General features: G+C 39.0%; 1 protein-coding gene across 1 annotated transcript in view; it reads left to right on the plus strand.

The window, feature by feature from the left end:
* Nucleotides 1-24,970, plus strand: part of MINDY4 (MINDY lysine 48 deubiquitinase 4) — a 99,300-nt gene that overhangs the window by 65,552 nt on the left and 8,778 nt on the right. The window contains exons 15-18 of the mRNA XM_074946388.1: nt 5,402-5,465; nt 8,164-8,325; nt 20,108-20,288; nt 23,321-23,393. Of these exons, the coding sequence (XP_074802489.1) occupies nt 5,402-5,465; nt 8,164-8,325; nt 20,108-20,288; nt 23,321-23,393 (480 nt within the window). The remainder of the gene's footprint in view (nt 1-5,401; nt 5,466-8,163; nt 8,326-20,107; nt 20,289-23,320; nt 23,394-24,970) is intronic.

A 24,970-nucleotide genomic window follows, 5' to 3' on the forward strand; every position in this document is an offset into this window, starting at 1 on the left:
CACATGGGGTCGATCCAAGGTATGCAACTTCAGCTACGTGAATAGCATAGCTGAAGTCGACGTACTTAGATCTACTTACCGCGGAGTTTTCACTGTGGTAAGTCGACAGCTGATGCTCTCTCATCGACTCCGCTTGTGCTTCTCGTTCTGGTGGCAAAAAGTTCCATTAAAAAAAAAAAAGAACAAAGCAACAACAACTAACTCAGAATATGTGGAAAATGAAACCTTGGGCTTTTATGAAACAGAACAGAGTGGAAAACGCTCTCAAATTTACCAAAGTTTCAGCTGATTTTCCCTCCCCTCAAGCTTTGATCAGTTATATTTGCTAAGCTTAAGTATCAACATCAATGTGGACAAATAGGTCGGTCTTGGTTTAGTATCTTTGTTTACTGTGGCAGGCTTTGATACAAAAGAGCTTGACATGGTAAATACAGAAAACAATCAACATACTTTGGAAAAATGAAGGGCTGAGTTGAAGCTGCCTGGATTTGAAGTACCTACATGGAGTAAGTTGTATTAAATCAGAATACAGAATGTATTAAAACTGACTGTCTTGTTAATGGAACTACTCACATGCTTAAAGTTAAACATGTATTTGCTGAGCTGGGACCCAAACAAGAAAAAACAGTGAGTTAAGAACAACACCGTGTCCTTGCTTTTATTGAGTCACATCACAACCTTCACAGTTTTTAAACATCGGGTTTTTTCTGCCCTTTTTTAAACGTCTGTTACCTTTGTAAAAGGACTTTCATACTGTGCAAATGTGGAAAAAATTAGACCATTAATACAAAAAGCCATTAATCTGCCCTGTCATTCCTCATATCTCCTTTATACTTATTTGAGATCTTTACATTCAAAGAGGAGTTTTTCTCCTTCTTAGTACCAATTCTGTTTCTGTAGTGGACTCCTAATTGTGTGTTTGTTAATGTAACAGTGTTGCCATGAAAATGGGTGTGATGTCATCAATTTACTATTACAGCTTCACCTCAGGATTAAGGAACTGACATTAACTTAAACACACACTTTTTTTTTATAGCTAGCAAACTGAAGGAAAATCTAAGATAAATAATGAACAGTAACCAGTTTTATGCTTGTTTTGCTATGTCAGCGTTTCCCCCAGTATTAAATGTATGCCTGGTTTTTGGATTTAATGTGCAATTCTCAGCTGTTTTCCATTAAAGACAGGGCATGGATTTTCCTTGGAGCTTGCAGGTTTTTGAATCAACAGGTTGAGAACATAAACCATTATAGAGCATTGTTTTTTTAACATGAGTGTCACGCATCTGATGTCCATCTGATTAAGTATTTCAAACCGTCGTGTTCAGTATTCAAGTATTTTTGTTTCTTTACATTTTTTGAACTCATATGTGTGCATTCTTAAAAGTTGGATAGAACCTGGATACCGCTCACTAGAAATCCCCATTCCCACTACAGTTTCAGTTAAATATGGGGTTTTTTTCTTTACTTTTCCTAAACTCTTGTGTAATTTGTTTGTAATTTCTAAATCAGGAGTGGCTGCAATGTACTGATAGGTTTAATAAGAGGGACAGGTCGAAGTAAGTGAATGGATACAAAGTTTTGGGGCTGATAGTAAGCTGATGTAAATTGTATTCGCTCCATTGATTTCAAAGGAGCATTGTCAATGGAGCAATGAGAATTTATATCAGCGGAGGCTCTTACCCATACAGTTTGTATAGCTCTTTGAGATTAATGGCACTGTAGTGTTTATAATTCCAATAGGACTCAAGGTTAATATATAATAATACGGTTGAGCCCAGGCAAAATGAGATTAATTATATGTCAGGATGATATTCTGTAATGTGTATTTGAACCAGTCCTGCCTCTAACAGCAGCCTTCTGAGACAGTGTTGGAAAGTATCAGAAAAGTGCATGCGGGCCACTGGATTGTTTTATAACTATAGAAGGGCTCCACTGTGGTATTTTTGTCATGAAGGGATTTCCCGAACTGATACAAAGCAAAAGAATTACACTGGGAACCTACCATCACCAAAAAAATATTTTAAAAGAATAATATGTGATGATAGAGATGGCTACAAATAATTGGGCATAGGGAAAGGAGTTTTAACATCAGCATTTGGGTTCCAAATGGAGCAAATGTGTTTCCCGTAAATACAGTGCAAGCTGAAAATAGAAAATACATCTAGTAATAATAGTTCATCTGTAAGACCTTTGAGAACAATCTGGAAGTCCAAAGCTATCATTATGGCTTTATGCAAATAGGTACCCATTCAGGGCAGCACTTAAGAATGAACTTAACTTTAAGGACGCTTAAACTTAAGCGCTTTCCTAAATCAGATCCTTGGTATCTAACTGGATCATTTTCTTTACAGACCATTGCTTATGACCCAAATCCCATAACTAACTTGATTCCGTGTTTTCAGCCTCCAATCAAAATATTTTCTCCCACTCCACAGAAATACTTCCATGCTATCGTAACAGAGGAAAATATTGATAATGTCACACCATGAAGATGCACAAGAGCCCTATAGGGTAATGAAAGAAGGCAATCCCCCTTTTTAATGGCCTTGTACTTGAGCAGCATCTTTTCATTGACTTGAGACCCTCCTGACCTAGGGAATAGAGCCAGGAGACTGGGATTTTATACCCAGCTGAACCACTGACTCACTGTATACCATTGGACAAAATTCTTAGTCCCTCAGCTTCCCCATCTTTAACTTAAGGATAATGATACTCACCACTGTAGAGTGCTTGAAGACTTAGGGCTTGTCTACACTGGCCTGGTAAATTGGTGCTGCTGTGATTGATTCAGTGGCATTGATTTAGCGGGTCTGGTGAAGATGCAATAAGTCGATAGGAGAGCCCTCTCCCGTTGACTTCAGTACTCCACCTCCCCGAGAGGTTGAAGCTAAATTGGCGGGAGAGTATCTTCCATCGACAAAGCATGGTGTAGACACTGTGTTAGGTTGAGATAAGCTAACTCGCTCACGGGGGTGATTTTTTCACACCCCTGAGCGACGTAACTTACATCGATTTAGGCGGCAGCATAAACCAGGACTGACAGATGGAAAATGCTATTGAAGTGGTATTATTAATAACAATAATTTATTTATTAAGGTTCTTTAGACAATTTATTACCAAGACATCAAAATCAATGACCCTTTCACAAGCTGCATGTCTTCAACGTACTGCATTGCAAGCTGACAAAAATATACAATGCAATGTCGTTACCTGTATTTATTTTCTGTCTATACAGTGCCTAAAGTGTGCTAGGCCTGTCAAATACCACACCTCTTATTGTACTGTAAATAAACACTCTGGATTGCATGCTAACTTCTTGGGAATGGGGAACTGTAGTGACAGTATGATTTATAATCATTGTAAATCTTATAGCTATATGTTTGGTGGTTGTTTCCTCCCTAGCAGAAATGATTTGAAACGCAGATGTGTTTCTTCTTGAAAATCTGAGATACACCTCCAAAGTCCCATATTGTTTGCACCTAACGAGGCAATTAGAACTTCCTTCCATTGTCCTGCTTGTATGCCCCACAATAGCTGACGTATATTGTATCGTCCGCTCATTTCGGACAAGGCTGTGGCATTTTCAAGATGCAACTGTTTCTAAAACTAATAAGTGGCCAAATTCCAAAGATTATTATCGTTCCATCCATGCCTTGAAAGGTTGTGATCTCTTTATACAAGACTTTTCCACACCACATACACAGTGTTCATGGATTCTTTTTAGCCCTTTTGATTCAGCACAAGTAATATTAGCTAGTAAGGCACTTAGACATCACTGGAACTGGCTCTTGGATTGCCCTTCTCATTTATACACATGAAGTAGTGCACATGTGAACCGCAACAGGTTCAGTTCAGATATAGTGATTCTAAGGACCTCTTCAGTCCTGAAAGCAGGCTGGAAATCTTAAAAGATTTACAATACATCCTGCTTTTGGCACTACAAGTAATACCACAAGAAACATCTCTCTACAATATTTGGGACGTAACCAGGAACTGCAGAGTTGCCCCAACTTTTTTATTCTTGGAACCAAATTTTTGAACTGAAAATAAGTGTTAAGTTCGTGTTTTGGATGAAATGTCAAGTTAAATCCTATTTTAACCACACCAAGTCCACCATAATACCTGTTCCATTATCACAGACATATTATACCGCTATATGTATTTTTTAAAGCTGAAATTTAAGGGGTCCAAAGACAAGCGACAAAAATTGTTAGATGTATGGAAAGGCTTACAGATCAGGAGAGAGTGAAAAGATTAGAATTGTTCAGCTTAGAGAGGAGACAAATAAGAGGGAACATGCAACAGGTATATAAAACAATGAAATATATAGAGAAAGTCAGTCAGAGAAGCCCTTTATCTTTTTACTAATACGAGAATAAGGGGAACCAATGTAACTGGAATTGGCACATTTAAAACTGAAAGAAGAAATACTTTTTAGGCCAGCACATGGAATTTATTGCCATAAAATTATCATAGGGTCCAGTTGATTGATTGCATTCAGAAAAGGATCAGACATTTATAGGTATAAGAATATTCACAATTACATTAGAATTATAATGGATATAAACCCTCATGTCTCAGGGCATAATCCAACCACTAACTGATGGGATTTAGGAAAAAAACCTTCCTCTTTGGGGAGAGTATTCCATAATTGTCTACTAGGATGTTTCTTGAATCTTCTTCTGAATCATCTGATGCTGGCCACTATCTGAGACAGAGTACTGGAGTAGCTGGACCAGTGGCACGAAGCACTATGATGATTCTGATGTTTCTAAGAATAAAGGACCTCAGAATAGGGTTTTTACTTTGCATATTGTTCTTCCATGTTGTGTATGGTAGATTCTACTATGTATAGTACATATACAGAATTGTCTGCAGTTAATGGACACATCCCATTGATAGCAATGAGAATTTCCCTAGAGATCAAAGACAGACTAACCTGGTGGAGGCACCTTTGTTAGTAATATCTATATTTCATATCTGAAACATTACATAAAATACAAAATCAAGTATGTTCCTAAAACAATCATCCTTGGAAGTAATGCATATATATGAAGAATACTTGCATATCTTCTTCTAACAGTCTTTTTTTGCTCAATAGTTATTTAAGCAAAACACTCTAGTAGCTGTGAGTTTTGTAGCTTTAACTTTTGTTGAAAACAGCTTCCCTTTCTCTTTACTGCTACAGTTTACCACTTAATTGCTAATTTCTTTTAAAACAACTTGCTATGTCTGCTATGTCTTCAGCAGGTTTTAGGTAACTACATAAACAAGCGTATTTTTTTCTTAGAGAAATGTACCCAAAACAAATCCAAAAACTGAGCCATGTTAGCAACTTTCCAAGCCTTAGAAATGTTAAATCCTGTGAAATTATAATTAAACTTTCCCAAACCTTTTTCAGGGTGCGCAATGATTTTGATGTGCTCACTAACCAACTGATTGGCACCCACGGATACTGTACACAAGTAAGTAACGGAGGTGGGTGAGTGTTAAAGACAGCATGTGCAAAAAGCCAACATGATATGAACTATACTCCATGAAGAAACAACACTCTTGACTTCAGGTTCCTCATGTGTTTTTCCCTTTTTTTAAGTGTCTTCCTCCTTTTTTCTTTTATAAGACTTTTGTTTTCTCTTCTTTGTTCTGAGAGCCTCTCGCTTTGTGAATCTTCTCCTTACCTGCCTGAAACAAAAATTTTTATTATTTGCCATTTTTCTAATTTTGCTTTGTTTTTCTAATTTTTTATTTTTGCAAGCTCAGTTGGGACCTAATCCAAAGCTTGCTGTAGTCAGTGGACTTTTGATCGATACCTGAGTTGGGTTTCTGGTGCATCTTTCTCCCATCCCCATTTAATGAACTGGATGCTCAGTTGCTGGGTTCTTGGGTCAGGGGGACCTAACAAATACCACTGAGCCACCATGTAAGCATCAATGATGCAGGAAGCAGTGTTTGTTGTTCAGAAATTACTGTTCTTCCTTCCGAGTTAGTATTGAACTAAGGCTGCAGGGCTGGTGGAGTTCCTGTCTTCCAATGAGAAATAAAATTGAGGTCCTGAAAATCTGTAATCATTAAATTGGCATGTCCTCATAAAGAAGTAGTTGTAATCTTATTGCCCTGGTGAAACTTAAACTCAAGACATTCTGTCTACAGTACCTAAATTATTGCTGCAGGAAAAAGGCACCATTCACTTCCTTTCCCAAATCTGTTGTGCGGTGTTGCTGTGTGTGTTAAACATCTTTGCTGCTTCTTGTAAGAGGGGGCTGTACTTCCCTGGTGGACTAGGAGCTCCCTTGCTGTAGTTTGTACATCAGTGCAAGTCTATAAAGCTCCTGGGCTCCTTTGGAATAAAAACTGGCTATAAATATGTAAATTTGTTATTGCTATCATAAATCAAGTCTAAACTGGCAAGAGCTTAATTCTTTCTGCCTTCGAGCTATGGCAACTTGAAACTTTTTTCCTCAAAATTATCTTCATATTTTGTTTTTTCTCTGTGGACCCTCACAATGTTGTGTATTAATGCTCAGCCAGTTCCTTTGTGTGGCATAATCTGCTTCTGTGTATTGCCATGTGCCATTAGTGTCAGCATGTTTTGTGGAGACCTTATCCAAAGTGAGAGGTGCGTGGTGTCCCATTCAGTTCCATCGGCTTTATACTCACACACCACTCTGACTCCATGGACTGGCCAACAGTAATATTAGAAGGAACAGAATGAGCAGACTCTGGCAGATGTAGTGTGTAGGCTGTAAGGGGTGGTACAGGCCATGACTAAGCCCACCACTGATTATTGTACGTAAGTGGCAGAGGAGGGTGTTTCGGAGTTGTACTGGGTGAATTTAATACATTGTTACAACATGGAAGGCTGTTTTGTACAGGCAAGATTTGTTCTCTTCTCTGTCCCTAGAAAATGAACACATCCATATAACACTCATTTCTTGGCCTTTCTTTATGAAACAATGTTAGGAATCTACCCTGCCTGATTTTGAATTTCAATGTGAATGGATTAAATGCTCTCCATGGAAAGCCACCCAATGGCTTTATGAGTTTTGGCTGTTTCAGTTCACAGGGCATGGGAGGAACATGTTCTTTGGCTTAGATACACATGGCATTTCGCCCTTTGAGATGTGCTTTGGGATTCAGGTTCCAAGAAGCCCAAACCATCAAAGCACAGCTCAGGTCAAACCCCTAATGGCTCAAGCACCTGCCACAGTCACAATTTTCTGAGGCCCTTATTGTATTTTAAAGCTGTCCTTCCACAGTGGATCCACCTCCTTGCAGTGTTCTCCAACATGATCTTCAATGGTAATACCATTGCAATGAGAGGCCTGGGGTTCACACTGGCTTTCAAAGGCAGCAGTGATACGGGCCATATAGATAGATACTGCATCTCCCTACCTCCACGAAGGTAAATCCATCTCTGAGTGTGTCCAGGTTCACAAAAGTTAGTAAACCTTTTGGCAAATCTAATCTGATAGAAAAAGTATGCCCACACACATGCAGAAATGTCAGGAAAATATTATAAAATACTTGTTTACTCAACTCCTAGTTAACCATATCTTGATAACGTCTTCTGGTATTGCAATGTTTCTCAACCAGTGGGTAGCAGCCCCTCAAGGTGACGGGTAAAGTAAGTCAATTGGGGGAGGGGGTATCCTTAGCCAGTGAAAATTTTATTACAATGTAAAGCAAAGAAAATCACGCTCCCCCACTCCCTACATCTGCTCATCCTTCAAGCTCAAGTATGTCAGCCTCTCGAAAAACACGCGCACATCGATTACATAGGCTTAGCATTTATGCTGATACATTTTTTACTCTTACTGTTACAGAACATGTCAGGGCTAGTGAAAATGATTGACTTAGAATAAGGGGTGCCAACCTAGAAAGGTTGAGAATAGTGTTGGATGTAAGGTTGTATGGGATGTAAACTGGCTTTCCTGCCCTAATCTGGCTGGCCTTTTAAATCCAGTTGATGTTTATTCATTGCACTTTGGGGTAGGAATCCTGAAGCACATCCTTTGAAAAGCCCACTGCTTAGCTAATGCCTTTATTCCAGATAAGGGTAACTCCCCACTTCAGTAAAAGCTGTGGTTACCACAATGTGTTGTGTTGATTCTTAGTGAGCTGGCGAGATGTATAGTTGATGACTTTTTTTTATACTATAAACAGGAACTTGTGAACTTGCTGCTGACTGGTAAAGCTGTGTCCAACGTGTTCAATGATATAATAGAGCTGGACTCTGGAAATGGAAATATCACAGTTTTGAAAGGAATCACTAACCGCAGTGATATCGGCTTGCTGTCTCTCTTTGAGCACTATGATGTTTGCCAGGTATGTACCATTTGCTTTTGAGTTTAGTTTAAAAAGGAAGCAATTTACAAATCTGAAACTTGACATGGACTGAATGCTTGCAGTAAGACATTATATTTCACTTACTGTGTGATTGCACATTGGGGAGCTGGCCTGGATGAATCTTCTAGGTGATGCCACCATATAATTTTGCTACTACCACTAATAATAACAGGAACATAGGACATAGGACTGGAAGGGACCTCCTGGTTCACTGCGTCCAGTTGCCCGCTATTACAAGCAGCACCATCATATAATCACAGATCTAAACTTATCAAGCGCCATTTTGAACTTAGGTTATTTGTCTCCACTTCTCCTGTTGGGAGGCTGTTTGAGAACCCCACTCCACTAATGGTTAGAAACCTACCACTAACCTTGAGCCCAATAATATTCATGACCAGTCTATGCTCATTTGTTCTTGTGCCAACATTGTTGTTGATCTTAAATAGCTCTTTCCCTCCTTTGTGTTTACCTCCCTAATGTATTTGTAGAGAGGAATCAAATCCCTTCTTAGTCTTCATTTTGCTAGACTAGTAAAAGACAATGATAATATCTGGCAACATAAAGGGACATGTTTCTTTTCAACATTTAATTTTGAAAATAATATTTTAGTTTCATTTAGAAAGAAAATGTAAAATTAGATTGAAATTTCCAAAATAACCCAGTGAGAGTAATTAACTGCTGGAACAATTTATGTACAGCTGTAGTGGATTATCCATCACTTGAAGTCATTAAATCATGACTGGGTGTCTTTCTAAAAGGTATGTTCTCTCACAACCAGAAGTTATTGGGCTTGACTCTGGAATAGTGTTGGAAATTCTATGGCCTGTGTTATACAGGGGATGAGACTCGATGATCACAATGTTCCCTCTGGCCTTTTCAATTTAGGAATCTATGAAAAGACACCCATCAAGTAATTAGCTAATAATTTGTTTTAACTGATCAAATGCAAATAAATGTATCTGAAAACAAATCCTGACTTTAAATGTTTCCCATATGGCTGAAGTTAGTGGGATTTTCTTAACACTGATAAATTCTAGTGTTTCGTTTTTATAATGGAAAAAGAGTACTACAGTATTCAGGACTAAAACAATAAAGTCAAGAAAATATCCCAATATGATATTAATGTCCAAATTTGATGAATACTGATCAAAACAAAGCAAGGAAAACATTTGCTTCATCTGGTTCATGCTTCTAGTCCTTCCTTAGTATTATTATAAAGAATGTATCACTTCCTTGGCTTGAACCTCAAAAAGATTAGCACCTCTTACAGATGTTTTCCATGCTCCAGAGTGGAAGATGTGTTGTATGTAGCACAACATTAAGTGAGGTTATTATAGATGATAACTCATCTACTCGTCCACTCTCCCCAAAAAATTCTACATTACCAAATCCCAAAACATCTGAAAACCTAACCCCTTCAACTTATTCTTCAGATACTACACTTAAGGGATGTGGCGCCTTCTATGAATATGCAGCTGCTTGAGAATTAGAATCATGATCAGCGATATATTTTCCAAGTCAATTATTCTTACTCAGTTGCAGAAACCCCAGTAGACATAATTTCATTTTTTTTTTGGTCTACACTAATTCAAGCATCTGATGCAAACTTTCTTACATTTTATTTGGAACATCTGTCACTGCTGTACATTTGAGTTTTTCGAGTACACCACAATACACGCTGGAGGGAATGTAACAAAAATTGGATTCCAGTGGACTCATGTCACCAGGCCTGGAACTCATTGTCATGGTTTCAGAATTAAGGGCCAAGTTCTACTCTCAGTTACACAGATGTGAATCTAGAGTAGCACCAGGAAAGTGGGTGAGGTTACACTGTATTTACTTTGGTGTAACTGAGAGCAGAATTGGGCTCTAAGTCTTTAGAATTGACTGTTTCCTTCTTAGCAGCATTTCAGTAAATAGGTTCTGCATGAAATTACAGTGTGGCAATGAGGATGGTAACTGGAACTAGAAATGGATAAGAACAGTAATTTTTTCAACAGTTAGAGGCTCATGTATGAGACTTATAGTGAATCACAGAATCAGAACGTAGGGATGGAAAAGTACTTTGAGGTCGTATCCAGTCAACCTCCCAAGTGTAGGATTGTGCCCATTGTCAAGTCTATCTTGAAAAGTCTAAAGCAACAGAGCTACTCTATAGTTGAATACAGCGCACACCATAAAAACTCAATGTTAGCCTCGCTGCCATGATCCAGACACTATCATGTCTTTAACTCTCACTGCCTTTTCCCATAGCTACTTGGTCATCTTAGCTCCTCATTTTCCCACTTTTTCCTAACATGTTAAGTGCCATGTGATCTGATAGGAGGACTCGGAATCAAGAACTAATCTTGGTTCTGCCAGTGGTTCCCACTGTGGTGGCAATGAGCATGTTAGCAAACTTTTCTACCTTCATTTCTTGATTTAGAAAACTGGGACAATGACAGTTATCTGTTAACTCAACTTATTCATTAAAATGCCACTGATGGGAAATATTAGCTTCAACCCCTTTGACGCAACCAGCACACTGCGTGCACTAACAAGATCTGCTGTACATTAACTCACAAATTCACTGCATATTCTCTGTCTTCTGGTACTTCATCTTTTTATCTGCCCTGTGCAACACTCTTCCCATAACCTTTTGTCTGCTTTGCAGGTGCCTCTTGCACTTAAATGTATTAGAAGCAACTCATCTCGGGGAAAAAGATATCCAACCATCTTAGCTAAGAAACAGGTCATGAAAATATGTACATGCAAAATGGGAACTGGTGGGCAAGCTTTATTATCCATCAGTTTGGCTTTTTATTGTTCGGTAATGAGCACGCAGTAGAGATTCTGCTTCATGTATGGATTCTGCAAAGGCACTGTAATATCTCTATAAATTACTGATGAGCTCCATTATGGAGAAAAATGTGTGTTCCATCTTAAGGTATCCATCATTTAAAAAAATTTGTTCTTGACTCCTTGTTTATTCAAATCCCTTTCTAGCTTGGAAATGAAATGTGTTTCCTTACAGAAAACTTTTTGTCTTCTATCTCATCCGTGGATTTGTTTTCATAGGGTTGGTCATTACTGTTGGCATATTAGCATTGACTTGTTTAAGAAAAGACAAAAGAACAAGATTGCAGCATTTCTTTATTTAAACCTTAGATTTTAGAGATTTTCACAGATTTTGCAAGCATCCATAGCAGAAAGAGATTGGTCAAATATAGCCCAAATTTCTGTAGCATTGGACTGTCTCTGATACCACTGCGAGTAAATCTTGACTTCTTGAAAATGAAATGTTAAACTTTTGCACTACCAACCTCTGTTCTCAAAACCACCACTGTTATTTTTACATGTATTATTTACGTTGCAGTGGCACCTAAAGGCCCCAGTCAGGGTGGGGTCCCATTGAATTAAACACTGCATCCACATGATGAGAAGAACCAAAGAGCTTACAATCACCAGCCTTTGGACCTACCACTTGCAAATTATGATTGGTGAAGCCTGTAACTGGTGTGGAAATTCATTATTATTACCTGTCTGTCTTGGATGACAGGCTTCACTCAGCACCACGATGTCTGCATGCCTTTTTGAGCTCAAGTTGCATATGGCCTTTGACCCACAGCCATCACTTCATTTGCTATAGATCTCTTTAATCTGACCTGTGTAAGGCACCAGTGATATAATAATTGGTAATAATTGTATGATGTGGCTGCATATAGGGTCTTGTTCAAAGCCCATTGCAGTCAAAGGGAGTTTGGTCACTTATTTCAGTGAGGTTTGGATTGGACCCAAATCTTTTTCCATTCCTCTCCATTATTTTTCACCTTTTCATCTGTTTCCTATTTCATCATATGAGACAGTTCTTCTTCTATATCAAAACTATCCAGTGCCCTATTGTTCTGTGTTTGTCCAGCGCTTAGCACAGTGGGGTCTTGGTCCATGACTAGAGCTCTTAGGTGCTACCACAATACAAATAATAATATTAATAAATTACATACTGCTTCTGTTATACTAATGTCTATTTCTAGTTGAACTCAAAGATCTCTGTTTAAAACTTTTTTGTTTCTGGCAGGGCTGGCATATTCTTCTATTTATCAATATTCCCAAACATTTGTAATTGAATTTTGTTTTCTTTAATCACTTGAAACCTGCTACATTTTAATGGCCACAACTGCTCTGCCCCTCATGCCACCTGGAACTGGAAAACATATAATTGCAAGTATACTAAATAGTGTATTACCCAGGGGGAGTGAGCGAATGTTTTATTGCAGGTGGAACAGGTGTGCTGGGGCTGTGATACTCTAGATGTCCCAAGGAATGTAAAAAGGGAATCTTCTTTTACAGTATCGACTCCTCAGACTAACGTTGTGGGAACATCATTTAGTATTAATTCCTGACAGCAAAGGTCATTGTAATCAAAAAGTTGTTGATAGAACAGACAATGTGCAGTTTCCTGTAAACACTTAAGCACCGACTAATTATATCCATTTGTAGTAGCACGCCCACCCCTCATGGATGCTTCCTTGTCTCTGGTCGCAGCATTGCACAGGGTCTGTGTCTCTGGTGTCCCCATATCAGGCTCTCCCTTGCACCTAAAATAGCCTTTCTCAGCCTGCCTCTTCTCCCATCTCCCACCTAGATGTTCTCTGTCTTGGCACTCCAGGCAACTCACAAAAACTCCTTCTGGGATAAGCCCTTCTGCCCCTCTCAGGTTTCATGATAGTTTCCTTGTTGGCCCTACCTCAGGTCTTCCCCTGTAGGAGCCTGACCTGCTCCTGTAACGTTCTTTCTCCATTGCTTCCTGTCTACTAAACCCTATCCCAGGACTTCTGTTTGCCAGAGACCTGTCTCTTCCGCAGTCTGTCCCCATCTGAGCTCCCTCAGTCTACTTATAAGGCCTAGCTCTGCCTCCTCTGGCCAGGAGGCAATTAGTCAATCACCCCCTAGGAGCAGAGCATGACTAATAGGAATTCTTCCCCTTGCCTTGCAGGTGATGGGGGTTGAGCCTATCACACCGTTACATCCATTTTATCCAGGCAGGACAAAAAGTAATGGGCTTAATCTTCAGCAAGAGAGATTTAGGTTGGATATTAGAAAAGTTTCTAACTACAAGAGCAGCTAAACTCTACAATAGACTTCCAAGGAAGGTTGTGGAATACCCGTCATGGGAGGTTTTTAAGAACAGGTTGGACAACCACCTGTCAGGGATGGTCTAGGTTTACTGGTCCTGCCTTAGCACAGGGGACTGGACTTCATGACCTCTTGAGGTTCTTTCCAGCCCTACTTGTCTATGATTCTATGCAAGTGAATCCCACTGAATTCAGTAGGATTGGGGAGTTTTTAAAAGGGGCATTAATGAGTTAGCAAACTATTGCCTTGATCCCAGACAGTGATCTGTATGGCCGGGCCTTTGTACCCACATAGAATCCTATTGACTTCAGCAGTGGTGCTGGGTGAAATTTTAATATTTGCTGAAAAATGCAGTTTTGTTGACCCAAAATTATTTGCAAATTCATATTGAGTCCACTGAATAGATTCAATTGAACTGAAAAAAATCAAAATATTTTGGAAATGTCAAAATAAAACTTTTTTTTTTCCTACACAGAGGGGTTTTTTTACTTTTCAATTCACTGGAAATTTTGAAAAAAATGTTTTGGTTTGCCCAAAAGAATTAAAACATTTTTTTTTTCAGAATTGCCAGTAAACCCATATTTTTCCCCCCGAGCTCTACTCAACTTTGCAAGATGGGATTTTGCAGGAGGGGAGCTTGTAAGTGTAACACTGTAACAAGTGTTGCAGTACCCAAGCAAACAAAAATAAGGCAGGAAATGGCAGGGTTGATATTATAAATAAATACAATTCAAATTTAAATAATGTAAAACACAGCAAGCAGAAAAATTAAAAACTGTGCTAGATAAGATGGAACTAAAAAAACAACCACATCAGCCATGGCCGTTCAGTCACCTTGTTTTTTCTGATGTTGCATCCTCTTCCCATCTGAATTATAAACGTTACAAGGAATGATGAGAACACTAATTTGTATCTGCTCAAGCTGTGTGCCTTACTAAAGCACCAAAACCAGGAAAAAAAACGTCTGCCTCATATGTATTGTGTCTGAAGAAAACTTAGCAAGAACGCAGTTGTCCTGTGCTATAAGAAGATAAGATATGAACAGTGAAATATGTGCAGATTCAGGAACTTTCACAAGGGCAGATACATTGGAAATGATTCTGCCACAGTAAGTGTTGGTGAGGAGAGTTAAATTTGCCATTGTGCAAGTATGAAATTAAGTCAGATGGTTAAAAAGACCACCCACAGAGTTGGAAATGAGTCTTTCTTTGCAGGTGCTCTCTTCTGAAAGGTTGACATTTTCCAAAGATGAAAATTGCCTCAGTGAAATTTATGAGGGTACTTAAGGGATTTGTAAGGGAGGGGCACCGTGGTAGGGAAGTTTCTGTAGGATTGTAAACATGCAGCATAAGAAGATACCTAACTCCCTATATTCCCCCCACCTTTCTGCCTGCAATAGATTAATAAGCATCTGTCAAAAATGATGAAATATTTTAAAACTGATGCATTATAGTATTTAATTAATTTGTGATACAAATATAGGCTCCTTAAGAGGGGACTCTCTTTATACTTGTCTCCTGTAAAGTACAAAGCATATGGCTGGCCCATAACAAAAATGACAATTGTTAAATATTAATAGGTCCAAGAGCCAGATCTCTCTGCAAGCTCTTAGGGTTGGTTTACACTACCGTGGTAAGTCGACCTAAGTTTTGCTACTTCAGTTACATGAGTAATGTAACTGAAGTGGACGCAGCTTAAGTCAACTTACTGCGCTGTCTACACCGCACTGTGTCATGGGAGATGCTCTCCCACCGACTTACCTTACTCTTTGCAGGGAGCTGGATTACCGGAGTCGACGGGAGAGTGCTCTGCCATTGACTTAGCGGGTCTTCACCAGACCCGCTAAATCGACACTGCTGCATCAATCACAGCACTGCCGATCTACCGGTAAATGTAGACATGGCCTAAGTAAATAGGCCTTGCCTAAAGGATTTCAGCAGACCAAGAGGAGAGAAGGGAATCTTTGGGTTTTTATTTACATACTCTGAATGCTGCATGTGCATCAGTGTGATTTCAGCAGACAAAGATGAATGAGTCTCCTGAGTGTGAGACATCAGGAAAATATGCAAGCTCTTCTTACTAGTGGGTGAGGCTGGGCAAACAACTGGCTTCTTTGGCCAGCAAGAGGCATGGGTACAGCATTCATTTCCTCTTGCAGAAAACGTTGGGTATTTGACTGCCATTATCTTCTTGAAGGTGACTACATCAGAAACCCCAGGGTGGGATTTTTAAAAGCCCTCAATGTTGGCCTAAATTTGAAGTTTGACCATTGACTTCAATGGAAGCAAGTTAGGCCAGCAAATGAGCACTTGTGAAAATTCCACCTTTAGTGTAGCATATTCCCCTTCTCACTGTGTTATTGGTCTCTGGTCTCAAATCTTGGGGAAAGCTGATAGTATTTGTTTCATTGAAGCCCTTGATTATCAGTCCTACGAATAACACTACTTTATGATATAGTTAAGACCAACTCTTCCTCTAGTGTAATTGGTGTAGCTCTGTTGTTTACAATAGCTGAGGATTTGGCATGCACTATTTTAAACACTAGTGGAACACTTATTATGTTAATGCAATATGTGCTTTTAGTTCTTTGTGCAATATGCATATCTGAGGCTCAGTCCTGCAAGCCTTACTCACATGAGCAGCCCTATTGACATCAGTGGGACTGTTCGAGTGAATAAGAGCTAGAGTGGAACTTTGGTTGGAAACCTTTTTCTATTTCCTTAATCTCACATCAGCACATATTGTTTGAAGCCTTTTGGGCATTATTTTAGCAGCCATTTATGGGATGACAGCATTACAAGGAAGTCACTGTTCACATTTGTCTTTGATTTACAAGAATACTAATATAAGCGTCTTTGTAAAGTGAAATATTTTCATCAATTTCCCTCTCATTTGAAATCTTTTGAAATCTTGGATCTATGTACTTCTCTTATTGTTATTCCTTTTATGTTCTATTTTTTTAGCTTTTAACTGTGCAAAATTTCTTTTGTACTTTTGAGCCAAGAATTTACAAACACTCCCTCTCCAAACTATTGAATAAAAGGATGTGTTATATAGACATTAACAAAGTAATGAGTCAGTTACTTATTGATCTAGAGAATTGTTTCCTAACATCACAAGGAACTCTGCTTCAGGAAGATGCTTGATTTTGTATTTATATAACATTTCAGATGCAAAATACATTTCTTATTAACAAAAGTGCATAATTCACAATGCTGAGAATTTCGTTGAGATTTTTATAATAGAATGGGCTATATACCATATGCTGTATTTTTTCTGCTGATTAGCTCACATTGGTGGCTATAGGCAATGTGCCTGAGAATTGGAAGCAGCATTATATATACAATATATACCATAATGTCCACAGTAGCAAATATACCTGCTAGAACCCTCTCCTGACCTCTTTATTCAGTCCCAGGAACTCAGGAACAAAGGAATGATCAGATCAGATCCAGAGCAGCAGTCCGCGTAGTCCAAAATCCTTTCTCTGACAGTGGCCAACACCAGAAGCTTTAGGGAATGTTGCAAGAAGCCACGTAATGGACAATTATTATGGAAAACCAGCCCAAAGGGAAGGTTTTGTTTTAGTCAGTGGATGAGGATTTAGAGCCTTTTCATATATTTTTATTCACCCTAATGTAACTGTGGATATTCTCATTATCCATATAAATATCCAAACTTCTTTTGACTATTCTTCTGGCTCTGTCAATCTGTTTCTTCACTTCACTGTTTTCTTCACTGTTTATTCACTACAATACCCACCTGCTGAAGTGAAGAAACAGATTGACAGAGCCAGAAGAATACCCGGAAGTCACCTACTCTAGGGCAGGCCCAACAAAGAAAATAACAGAACGCCACTAGCTGTCACCTTCAGCCCCCAATTAAAACCTCTCCAACGCATCATCAAGGATCTACAACCTATCCTGAAGGACAATCCCTCACTCTCACAGACCTTGGGAGACAAGCCAGTCCTTGCTTACAGACACGCCAACCTGAGGCAAATACCAGCAACCACACACCACACAACAAAAACACTAACCCAGGAACTTATCCTTGCAACAAAGCCCATTGCCAACTCTGTCCACATATCTATTCAAGGGACACCATCATAGGACCTAATAAATGGACACAAATCAAACATCAAGAATTATAACATTCAAAAACCAGTCGGAGAACACTTCAACCTCCCTGGTCACTCAATTTCAGGCCTAAAAGTCACAATTCTGCAACAAAAAAACGTCAAAAACAGACTCCAACGAGAAACTGCAGAATTGGAATTAATTTGCAAACTGGACACCATTAAATTAGGCTTGAATAAAGACTGGGAGTGGATGGGTCATTACACAAATTAAAAACTATTTCCCCATGCTAATTTTTCCCCTGCTGTTACTCACACCTTCGTGTCAGCTGTTTGAAATGAACCATCCTGATTATCACTACAAAAGTTTTTTTTCTCCTGATGATAATAGCCCACCTTAATTGATTAGTCTCGTTACAGTTGGTATGGCAACACCCATTTTTTCATGTTCTCTGTGTATATATATCTTCCTACTGTATTTTCCAGTGCATGCACCTGATGAAGTGGGTTTTAGCCCACGAAAGCTTATGCCCAAATAAATGTGTTAGTCTCGAAGGTGCCACAGATATTCCTCGTTTATTCTAATGTTAAGCAGTTCTAAAGTTAACATTTGTACAGCACCTAGCACAATAGGGTTGGGGTCTCTAGGCACTACCTCAATAGAAATAATTATAGTCATAATAAAAGGTATTCTGTTAAAATAGAAGCTTTATTTTTGTCTTTAGTTTCCCTAAATAATTTCTGGAAGATAAAACTGTCAGCAGTTCTATGGGAAAAACAAAGCTGCTTTGTGATAAGATGCCATATTTCAATTACAGGAATATAGCAAATAACTAAATATCCTTTATAGCTGAAAACTAAAATCCCAACAGGAAGAAAAAAGAAAGGTGTTCCTGATGCATTAAACAATCTAGCTACTATATTTACCCATTTACATGTTAGTAGAGGGGCTGAAATCCTGAACTTGCTCCCTGCTGTAAAATGTACTGCATGATAGTCAGGTCCCAGTAAGTGAACACATCTGCTGTTGCTCACTGTGAACCAATACCTCTGGACATTGCATTGATTTCAGGAGGGTGTCATCGTAAAAGGGCAATCCAGGACTTGGGGAGGGAAGGGGATGGTGTTCATCATGGAACAGATTAAGGCAGGAAAAGAAAATCTCAAATAAATCTCTTATTGACTTCAGTGGATATAGGAGCATGGCCTAAATAATTTACCTATCAGTATGTTGTAAACACCAGAATATACATATATATATATAACATGCACCCCAAGAAGAGTTTTTATCCCAAAAAGGAAGACGTGTCAGAGACTCTATGAAGTCCAGTAGGGACTTTGCTATTGATTTTACGTGGAAGGTGGTCAGATTCTACAGTGGTGGGCAGCAGGATAAAACCCTACGATAGATAGATAGATTAGATTAGATGATAAGTTAGGTGATTATTCAAAAAACATCAATAATACTGTATTTACTTATATTTCAAACTGTTGGGAGATTTAAAAATAATGTCTATTCAAGTAAAGTACACTTTTTTCCCCCCATGAAGAATGCTTATGTTGTGCCTTTAGTCTGAGGGTAGAACTTCCATATGAGGTCAGCAGGAGTTGCACATGTGACTTAAGCGCATGATAAGGCCTTTACAATTGAAGGTTAAAAAGAAAGGACTGAGGTTCATCAAAGGCGGCCCAATAATAATGTGTTGATTTTACTCCATCTGAGATTCTGAGAATCTTTCCGTTTTAGTAACAATGGAAAAGGTTGTTCAACGTAAAAAGATTTTATTGTTTTATTCTACTCGTTCAAAACAAAATAAAACCCAAACCCCTGAATTTGAAATGCCAATGAAAAATGTGTTGAAATGCAGGGATTATATTAGATTGTAAACTCTTCAGAACGGGGATTTAGTCTTCCAATATGTCTGTACAGCACCTCAGAATAACTAAATCATGATCATCATATTACTCTGCTCTTTTCAGTGTGGTTTAGTAGCTACGGCAGCTAACTGGATTCTCCTTGCTTCTGAATTCCAGGGATGGAATCCTGGGCCCATTGACGCCAATGGGAGCTCTGCCACTGACTTCAGTCAGGCCAGGATTTCACCCTCTGTGAAAAAGAGGTGTTCTGAATTGTGGTTAGCTAACTCAGGTTGAAATAGCAGTGAAGATACAGTAAATTGGCTTTTAACTTAGGTTAGTAACTTGAGTTTAACCCCAGGCTCCCCTGTAGGCTTTAACTCAAACTGCTAACCTGAGTTAAAGGCCAAGTTGCAGTGTCTTCACTGCTAATTTAACCCCTGTTAATTAACCCAAGATAAGAACACACCTTTGTTGCAGTGAAAAACATATCTGTGTGTAACCTTGGGCAAGTTACTGAGCCTAATTGTGCCTTAGATTACCTAATTGCAAAAACAGGGGAAATAACCTGTACCGGCTTTAGAGGTGTACTATGAGCCTTAATTAATTAATGTTTGTTGAAGGTGATACATAAGTGAAAATTATTGTTGTTTTTATTATTGTACACCATCAACTGTTTTGTTTTTCATGCTATCTCTCTGTTTCTTCCAGGTTGGCTGCTATTTGAAGACCCCTAGGTATCCCATTTGGGTCATATGCAGTGAAAGCCATTTCAGTGTGCTTTTTTGCTTGAGAAAGGACTTACTAGGTGACTGGAAAATGGAACGGAGATTTGATCTCTATTACTATGATGGCCTGGCCAACCAGGAAGAGGAAATACGGTTAACAGTTGGTATGTATAGGAGAACCTTTTCATTTCCTCCACAGAGACAGTAACAGCATCACACCTGAAAGAAGAGTCCTGATAATATAACCCAAATCTAGCCGGACTATTAGAGGTTTGGTGCCCACTGCCTAGGCTTCCATTATTAGTTACAATAAATAGTGGTTCGCAGCAGGATAATTTTGAGGTTAAGATAAGGGTCCTTAAATGTTTAAAAGTTTAAAATGCGCCCTGTTTCCCAGAAGCTGCTACACCCTTAAAGAAAGCTGATTTCTAAGGGCTAGATTGTGGTCTGGTCTGTCCAGACTCACAGGGCCATAAACCAGTTGTGACTTTGGATAGGCTCCACATCTCTGCAGGCGCAGGGGACAGAGTAGATCCCGCAGTCTCAGTATTTCCCCCTCCCCTTGCAGGATGGGTTGGAAATGACAGAGAGGGTGGGGAACAGTTATAGCCTTAGCTTGAATCTTAATGCTCCTTCGAGGACAGCTGAGTTGGTGCAGAGAATATATAGTAAGCTGCTGCTAATACGGTCCAATTCCTTCCTTGGACTGCTCGTGAGGCAGCACATCTGCACACTGCCCTTTAGTCATGGCTAGTTGTAAAATGGACAATCTGGCCACTCATTAAACAGAGCTGATGTGCCCAACCCTTGAGAGTTGCAGTGAGGAGTTGTGGGTGCTCAGGAGAATCTTTCAAGATTTGGTCTTTGGTAAGTGAAATTGTAGCAGCACCATAGTTTGTATCATCTTACTCAAATTCACCGAGAGCCCACCCTACTGGGATGATTATGATGGTTGTATGTTATCTCCATAAATAAACAGGTACCCATATGTGGTCTATTTCAGAAGTGAGAAGACTTACTAACATATATCGTACAAAGGGCCACTAGGAGAGGACATTTATTATAACTAGCTCCTGCTATCCTTACATACAGCTACTGATTTTTTTTTTCATATGCCCCAATTTTTTTTGAAACATATGCCTCTTGGGCTGACCTTTTCTGTGATTTTTTCCAATGTTTTTGTAAGTTTGAGAAAAAACATTTCAGTTTTGCGTTGTTAAAGAGCAACAACATACCTTTTGGTTTAAGCCAGTCTTATTAGTTGTCTGTGGTCAAGGAGAATCCTTACTTATTAATTATTTCTAACGGCGGTGAGTTTCAGTTTGTGGCAAGGACGTCCTTTGTCAGCATAGCAGTAGAGACCTAGGTTCTATTTACACCTCTGCTACTAACATCTGTGTCAACTTGGGCAAGTCACTTCACCTCTGTTGGTCTGAGTTTATCCATCAGTAGAACAGGAATAATAATACTTGCTCACACGTTGAGATCTGTGGATGAGAAATTGCTAATTATTATTTTGTGTATTGTTTCTTTGTACCATTCAACCAACTCTTATCACTCCAGTTTATTTCTCCTCTGGAATTAGGCTTGGATTCAGAAGTATGTTTTAAGTTTAAGGCATCACACCCACAAATAGTTTGTACTACTAAATCTTTTCTTATCTTTGGAATTTTGCAGTACTGCATTAACGCCAAATAGTTTCACCATTCTGGCTAGAAAATCTCTCCAAGACTCCTCTGAGCTTGTTGTGTGTCTTTGGAGATAGCCATCCTGCTCAGTACAAACTTTGTTTGATCTAGAGAAAAGTTGGGGTTCTTTAACATCTCCTAAAAAGTGTAACTGAGTCTTCTGAGTCCTTAGGTGCTGTGCTTTCTTTGACCAGATGTGCAAAAGTAGTGTTCCTTGAAATGATGACCTTCACCCAGGGCTGTACTTTGTAACCAAGAAGGCAGGATCAAAGCCTGGTAAAGCCTTTTGCAAAAATAGAGAAAGAGTCAAGAAGTGGATAGCAGAATTAACTTCATTCGGAGTGAAATTTTCCCTTGTGTAGGGGACCAGAACACAATCTATGTAGGACTTAACTGATATACAGTCTCATGCTAGCCCTTTGCATAAGGGCAGATTTTATCTATGGTGCTCACTCATATGGACCCATTTGCCGCAAGATAGAGAGCATACCTGTTATCTCTTTCCAAAAAATAGAGCAAATCCAGGGTGGCAGAACTTCACTCTGCCTTTACAGGGCAAAAAGGGCCTTCTTCCACACAGAAAGTCCTACTCAAATATAGGAGGCAAACAGGCTAATTTATCTGGAGGAAACGATGCACTCCATGAGAACTTTAAATGTCTCTCATGTTTTACCCATGTGCCTTTGCCAGTCATTCAGAGAATCTCCATGGGTTTGGGGATATTTATTATATATTTTACACAGAACTTTCAGAAAAGAATAAAGGTTTTTTGGACTTCTGGAGAAATGTCGCTGATCTTTATAATGATTACAGATGACGACCATCTGTGTATCTTACCCCATTCAAACATCCTTTGAACTCAGTACTCTTTAAAATGGGGTTCTCAAGAGCATAGTCATTTACTAAATTGCTGGGGTAAATATAACTGTCGTTGAAGTTATTAGAAGGTGGCATTTTCTCCAGAGGCACATTTACCACCCCCAACTTCAAGGCAGCTGCCATAAGTTACAATAAATAGTTTGATTGACTTAATTGAAATGGAATTGATTGAGGCTATTAGGTATTGTACTTCCCGTTAAAAAGAGTTTTGTCCCATATTTAAGAAGAGAGGTCTTGTGTGTGCCACTGTAGGCTTTGTGGGAAAATGATTGGTAAAACATAAGTGGTTCTGAATGGCAGGGTACCATTTTTAAATAATAGAAGTACCACTTACGAGGTTTTCAGACTATCATACTTTTCTTTAAACTACACCTTTGCTCATATTACATTAACAGACTCCTCCTGAATGGAATCGGCTCTATGTGATAATATTTGATCTGCCATTCCATGCCAATATTGTTTGCAGGATTTGGAAAGAGGATTTAGCATGTAGATTGTCACCACTTTGGGGCAGGGACTATGTTCTTGTTCTGTGTTTGTACAGTGCCTAACACAGTGGGGCTCTGATCCATGATGTTGACTTCCAGGCATGATGATGGTCATGATAAATATCTGAAATGTCTCTGCAGATACAGTTCAGCCTTACACTGAAGATAAAGAAAATGACCTTATTCCTCCACTTGAGCACTGTATTAGGACAAAGTAAGTAACCCTCATCTAAAATTTTGTAACACAGATAGTTTCAGTTCCCTAACTTTTTTCTCAAAATGAGGTTTTGACTTGCCATAAAATAAATATGTTCAGCTTAGTCGTAAAGAGTTGTTGGTTAACAAAAAGAAAGGACCTCAATGAGCCAGAGTTGGTAACAGAGCATATCAGAAATAGGGTTCTGTTCCTGTATGATGTTATGATGACCACATTAACGGGCTGGGATGTTCAATTTAGTGCTTAAAGAAACCTTCAGTAAATCACTAAGAGCTGACCGTGTCACAGTAATTCTCCTTGACTTCCATAGGACCAAAATTGGGCCCCCGAAAGCAATTTGTTACAAGAGCACAAAATGCATGAACATAAGAACGGCCATATTAGGTCCGATCAAAGTTCCATCTAGCTCAGCATCCTGTCTTCCGACAGTGGCCAATGCCAGGTGCCCCAGAGGGAATGAACAGAACAGGTGATCATCAAGTGATCCAACTCCTGGCGCCCATTCACAGCTTCTGCCAAAAGGAGTGAAAAGGAGAAGAAAAGCCCTTTTTTTCTGTCCTCTTAAATGTCCAAATTCAAAGCACAGGGAAGCACAAGGAACTGTAATATGAATGGGATTTAGACATGAATGGGGAAAAAAAAACAGTAACAGGGCAGACAATGCTGTGAGCTTAACAGAGCAAACACTACTTGTAAGATAAACATGCATGTTTTAAATAAAACATGAGCACTGGGGCAGAATAAGGTATTTGTACGGATACTCATAAATATAGTGGGTATGCTGTTATAATAGCATTAACTCAAACAACTCATGGTATAGAAGTCATCCTGGTGATGGCCATTATAGGTAAGGCTACAGAACAGTTTCTATTATAATTTTCTCTTTTCACATGCTCACAACTCTCTGAAACATTCAACCCTTTTAACCAAAATATTCCATGCTTGGGGTCAGCCTGACGGTGTTTTATTGATCGATTGATTTTTTTTTATTGAAGCTTTGAGTAAAATCCTTTTTATCTCTGGTGGTGGTAAAAAAAAATCTCAAATATTTCCATAGTAAAAAAAATTGTGATCACCCTTTCTTTTATTGTGATACTACAAAAAACCCCACTGCTATTTGAAACTGCAGTCCTGGCTTTTTAACAGGCGTCTATGAGGAGTATGTGATTTCTCGAGATTGCAAAAGACCATGTTTTTACACAATGTTCTGATTGTTTGAAGAAATGGGACTGAGCATGCACAATAGAAATTGGTTTTGTTTTGTTAGGTAAGCTCTTAGGGCAAATTCTGCCCTCAAATATGGACACCACTCCCACTGCAATGGAAATTTCATGCACATATCAGAGGACAGATTTTGGTATTTAAAAATAAGAGTGGTGGTCATGGTTGTGCAGCTATTTAAGGGCTTAATCCAGTTAATACATTAAAGTGGATGGGAAGATTCCCAATTGTGTCAATGGAGGGGGATGGGGATTATGTGCGCAACTAGCGAAACAAAGAAATGTATCCTCTCCACTGGCAGAGCTTGGAAAATCCCTTAACTGGGTATCTCTGAAGCAAGAAACGTATGTGCA

The sequence above is a fragment of the Natator depressus genome, chromosome 2 (assembly GCF_965152275.1).
Source record: "Natator depressus isolate rNatDep1 chromosome 2, rNatDep2.hap1, whole genome shotgun sequence".
NCBI lineage: Eukaryota > Metazoa > Chordata > Testudines > Cheloniidae > Natator > Natator depressus.